This window comes from Brassica oleracea, unplaced genomic scaffold (assembly GCF_000695525.1).
Source record: "Brassica oleracea var. oleracea cultivar TO1000 unplaced genomic scaffold, BOL UnpScaffold00434, whole genome shotgun sequence".
Taxonomy (NCBI): domain Eukaryota; kingdom Viridiplantae; phylum Streptophyta; class Magnoliopsida; order Brassicales; family Brassicaceae; genus Brassica; species Brassica oleracea.
Window position 1 is genome coordinate 338101 of NW_013617417.1, and position 5493 is coordinate 343593.

The following is a 5493-nucleotide window of genomic DNA, read 5'->3' on the forward strand; positions in this document are numbered from 1 at the left end:
GGAAATAAATATCTCTACCTATAAATCTAGGGTCGAAATAGAGAGAGAAAATGTGATAAATCTACAAAAGGATTTACCTTCTAAACTTGTTTGAAGAATCTGATCCCGTGTATACCAAGCCCCAAGACAAGCAGTTGTGTCAGGTTTAGTGTTGGAGGTTAGCTTTGGTTCTTTTAAACAAGCTAGGCAAGTGTGTATAGTTGACAGGTTGATCCACTTTAGCATCTGTAGTTCTATCTGCAATCAGTAAATCTAGAATGGTGCTAAAAAATGGTTAGACATTCAAGTAAAAATCATAAGTTCATAGTCCCCTTCTTGAATTTTTCTTTGAAAATATAGATTTTTAGAAATCATATAATAAAATGATATCAGTAAATACCTCCCCCTGACTTAAATCTCACTGTCCCCAGTGATAATCAGTCTAAGATTAGTAGGTTAGAGAATAATTAATAAATATTGGTTAGATGTTAGACAAGAGAAAAGAATGTGTTACCCTCTGTCTCGAGGATCGATCGGCATGTACACCGCATAATCGATCGATATCATTGCATCTCTGTCGATCGAAGTAAACGTCTCGTCGTCGATCGACAACGCAGAGACAGAAAACGTCTGCGCTAGCTGCAATGTATCCACGTGTCTAAATGTATCCATGTGTCTAACTCACTTTCAGAATTAGCATCAGTCAGCTAGGTTAGCTCTGTTAGACAATCCAAACACATGCAAGATTAGCAAAATAGATAAACTCCAGTCATAACATAGATTAAGTAGTTCAAAAGTAAATCCTAAGAGTTCGAAAATAGACTAGTCCTCATCAACGGTCTCGTCGCTGGAGGTGCCTATGTGCTGGCGGGATGGTCCTGCTGCTGATGGTGAGCTGGCACGCACACCTGCTCGAACAGCGACATCTCGATACTCTAGCCCAGATGGCGTGAGAGCATCGACTACGACGCGCTGGAAGTCTCCCTCAGGACGTGTAGACATGTCTGGCATAGGGGGGAATGGCGGTAGTGCGTCCTCGGGCTGATGCGGCTGAGGCCTCCAGGTCGCTGGACCATGTAGCGGCATGGCCGCTGGGGCTCAGATGAGGCGAGGGTCAGGTCAGAACTGAATGCTGGTAAGGCCATGGGCGAAGTCCGTGAGTGACCGAAGTGGGAGTCTCACCAAGTGTATTCCGTCCTCATCCCTGAAGCACCAGTCGTGGTCGTCTTTGAGCCACTGTGCGCTCGTGAGGTGCGCTGCATCCATGTAGACGATCCGGTCGTCCATATCAGGGTCGTCTAAAGGGACTCCGCAATGGTGGAAGATCGGAGTAAGTAGGCTCCCAACCGTCTCCCTCTTCTTTCCCTTTGACTGGAAAGGCTTCATCTTGAGCTTGGCCAGATGCTCAGCGAATACGGCTCCAAGGTTGGGCCACTCGTCGTCCGCAGGCTCCTTGATGTTCTCCATGTGAACCAAACTCCTCACCGCATAGTAAACCAATGTAAGCTCCTGCACCCGAACCTTACTAGGTTCCATCTTACACAACAAGGTGTTGGCAAGGGCCTTCATGAAGTAGCACAGAGTCGGGTGACAGATGTCTGACTGAACAGTCTTGGCGGAGTTGAAGAAGCCAATGGCTATGTGGCCCCAAAATGTCCCTATGCCTGCAAACTCGGGTACGATGGCGTGCTGTGATATCTTGCATATTTGCATTGTTTTAAGTCTCCATTTTGCACATAATGATCATATAGATTAGGAATTTAGCATCTTTAGAATCCATATTGCATTCATATGTCCTAATCAGGTAGTGGAGTGTCCTATGGAGTAATTGGAAGTTTTTAGAAGCATTATGGCTCAAGAAGAGATGGAAAATGAAGTTAGTTCGAGTTCAAACGAGCACAACTCGGGTTGAACCAACGCGGGTACTCTTACCCGCGTCAAGGTATCGAGAGGAGCAACGCAGAGCTCCAACGCGGCTTGGATCACGCGGACACCGTTACCCGCACGCACCGAGAGAAACGAAGCATCGACGATCTCACGCGGTTTGAGTGATGCGGGGTCGCATACCCGCGTAGGAAGAAGAGAAGACGACGGTCCGACGCGGGGTGAGGCCACGCGGAGAGGCCTACCCGCTCGCATGAAGAAAGAAGCTCGATGACTATCCGACGCGGGTGGTGCGACGCGGGGTGTTTCCAGTTGTTTCGACCTGAGTCGAGACTTTACCTTAGTCGAATTTTTAATGTTTTTAAGGGCTTTTAAGACTTTTTAATGGAAACCATTAGGTTTACCAAAGACATATAAATACTCTTGTAATCCTAAAGTTGAGAGGAATCTTGTTTTCTATCTAATCACAAAGAACCTTTAGGTAAGAGATCTAATCTTGATCATTATCTCTTGTAATTACTTGATTATCTTGATCACTAATCATGATTAACACCAAATCATCAAAGATTCTTGGGTTTAGCATGAAGATTAGTGAGTAGTCATCTTTGGATTCATGGGTTAGGGAGACTAAGGTTGATTAAGCTAGATCTAAAGTGTTTTATTATAGATCCATCTTGTTCCTTGCTAGTATAGTGCTTTTAATGCAATTTTAGAGTTGGCCTCTCTAAACTTGAGCTTTAGGCATTTCACACCCGAAAGGTGTTCGATGAAATGCCTGAACCAACTCTCTTTTAACATTCTTTACCAAAGAGATTTGTTGTTAAAGGTGTTAAAATGACTAATAGACTTGAAATTAATGATTGCTTAGATAACATTCAACCAAAGAGATTTGATTCTTGAGTTATCTTAGTGAATGAGCATTCATCTAGAGATAGAGTTTGTTTAGAATTGTGTCTAGGTCTAAGGTAGATAGATTGATTGAAAGTTGTTACCTTTAGATTGAAATTTGATCACCCAAGGTCAATTCCCTTAGCCCATGAGTTCTCCCATCTCATAAGAAAGAAAACTTTGCTCTTTATTGCATTTTAGTAGTATTCTAGTTCATAATCATCTCAGCAACTAATAGCACTTAGATTAAGCATGGTCTTGCATTCCCTTTGCTTTAGAATCACTTAGAACTGGTTTGACATCATTTATACTACAACATTTGATTAGGAGCCTTGAAAACTCCTAACATCACATACAGTTTCCAACCTCGCTTCCCGTATGGATATCCAACCATGATACATCTCCGACTTCTCTCCTTGAACTTATCCTTACTGTGTTATTGCTTTTCTTTCTTTTTCTCCCTTTGCATTTCATGTGTATGAACACAAGGAGCAGAGGTCCAACAAACCTAGTTCCAAGAGTTAAAGACATTAGAGCACTTGAGAGGGAGATTGCAAGACAGAGAAGAGAAGTAGAGCAACAGGCTCACTTGCAAAGGTTGGGGTTTGATATGGAGAATCTGCCGTGATGCCCAAGGAGGCAGTGATCCAAGAGCTGATCCTTTTAGACCACACCGCCAGCCACAACATCCACCGCGCCAAGCTCGTGCCATTGGAGCCTATGATCAACCTCACATTAATGGTCATAGGTTGCGAATCAGAGCACCAGCTGTAGAGAACAACAACTTTGAGATCAAGTCAGGGCTGCTCAACACCATAGAGAACAACAAGTATCATGGCCTTGCTGCTGAAGACCCTTTTGATCACTTGTACAAGTTTGATAAATATTGTGGCTTGTCCAAGACAAATGGTGTTTCTGAAGATGCTTTCAAGTTAAAGCTGTTCCCTTTCTCTTTGGGCGACAAGGCACACCAGTGGGAGAAGACTCTCCCAAGTGACACTGTCACTACTTGGGAAGAGTGTAAGAGAGCTTTCCTAGATAAGTCCTTCTCTACTTCAAGGACAGCTAAGATCAGGAACAAAATCTATGGATTTCAACAGAAAGGTCTAGAGAGCTTCAGTGAAGCATGGGAGAGGTTCAAGGACTATTGGTCATAATGCCCTCATCATGGTTTCAGTAAGGAGAGTTTGCTTAGCACCTTCTATAGAGGAGCTCTACCATAGTGGAAACATGCTTGATACTGCCAGCAATGGTTTCTTCTTGGGGAGAACCGAGGAAGAGGCAGAGGAACTGGTAGAGAACATGGCTAAGAGTGACTCAGTCTACAGTGAGGAGCATGATAGGGTCAACAGAAGTGATGATCAGCCGACAAAGAAAGAGATCAAGTCCTTGCAAGAGAAGATGGACTTGCTTCTTTCCAACCAAGCTAAGCAAGAGCATATGAACTTTGTGGGTTATGAACTTTGTGGGTGGTGTGGTCCTATTCAAGAGGTTTCTCCCAAGATCAATGAGGTTGATGGTTTGGAAGGCCAAGAAGAGCTGTGCTTCATCAACAACAATGGTTCTTGGTACAGGAAGGAGCCTAACTTTCAGTACAACAACTACCAGCAAAGGTCTTACTCTAACAACCAGCAAGGAGGATACCAGCAGAAGCAAAACACCCAGGAAGGGAGCTATCAGCCTAGGAAAAACACCCCTCCTTGTTTCACCAATAACAACAATCAGTCTACTCAAGCTCAAGGAAGTTCTTCACAAGCTCCAGCTTCAGATACAAGTGTGGATGCAATGTTCAAGAAACTTTTGGATTTTCAGGCAAAGAATGAGAATACAATGGGTTATGAGTTCAAGAACATTCACTCCAGGATTGATGGAAGCTACAATGAGCTCAACAACAAGATCCAACATTTGGAGAACCAGTTTGCTTCAATGAACTCTCAGCCAAGTCGCCAAAAAGGGGCATTACCTGGAAAGCCAGAGCAAAATCCCAAGGAAACAATGAAAGCAATCACCCTACGGAGTGGTAGAGAGTTACCTCCAAGAGTTCTCACCAAGGATGGTGAAAAGAAAGGTGGGGAGGTGGCTATCAACATTGATGATGAAGTGGTGATTGTAGATGAGAAGGTTGATGAAGAGATTCTTGAAAAGATTGTTGAGGCTAAGGGTAAAGGAAAGGTTCGAGAAGAGAAGAGGACAGTGAAACATGGTGAAACTGCTACTCCAACAAAGGAATCCTCTTTTGTTCCTCCTTTCTATGAGCCAGAGCTACCATTCCCCGGAAGATTCAAGAGACAGCTATTGGAGAAGTACAAGGCCCGCTTTGAGAAACAAATGAGTGAAGTTCAGGTCACAATGCCCATCATTGATGCTTTTATGTTGGTCCCTCAATACAGCAAATTCTTGGAAGATGTTGTAGCTGCAAAGAAGAAAGAGATGGAGGGCATGATGATCCTTTCTCACGAGTGCAGTGCCATTATCCAAAGGTTAGATGTTCTAAGGAAGCTAGAGGACCCAGGGTGTTTCACTTTAACTTGTGCTCTAGGACCTATGGTGTTTGAGCGGTGTCTATGTGATCTTGGAGCCAGTGTCAGCTTGATGCATTTGTCTATTGCAAAGAAGCTTGTATTCACTCAATACAAGAAGTGTAGACTCTCTTTGGTGTTAGCTGACAGATCAGTGAAGATTCAAGTTGGTATCTTAGAAGACCTTCCCGTGATGGTTGGTAACTTTGAGGTCCCTACTGAT

The 5493-nt window shown here is 43.7% G+C and overlaps 1 protein-coding gene across 1 annotated transcript; it reads left to right on the forward strand.

Moving 5' to 3' along the window:
* Positions 1 to 4152: 4152 nt before the first annotated feature.
* Positions 4153 to 5481, forward strand: LOC106319634 (the record flags this gene model as incomplete). Its single annotated transcript, XM_013758017.1, has 1 exon — positions 4153 to 5481. A coding segment is annotated over exon 1 (1329 nt), but the record flags the coding sequence as incomplete, so codon positions are not given.
* Positions 5482 to 5493: the final 12 nt, after the last annotated feature.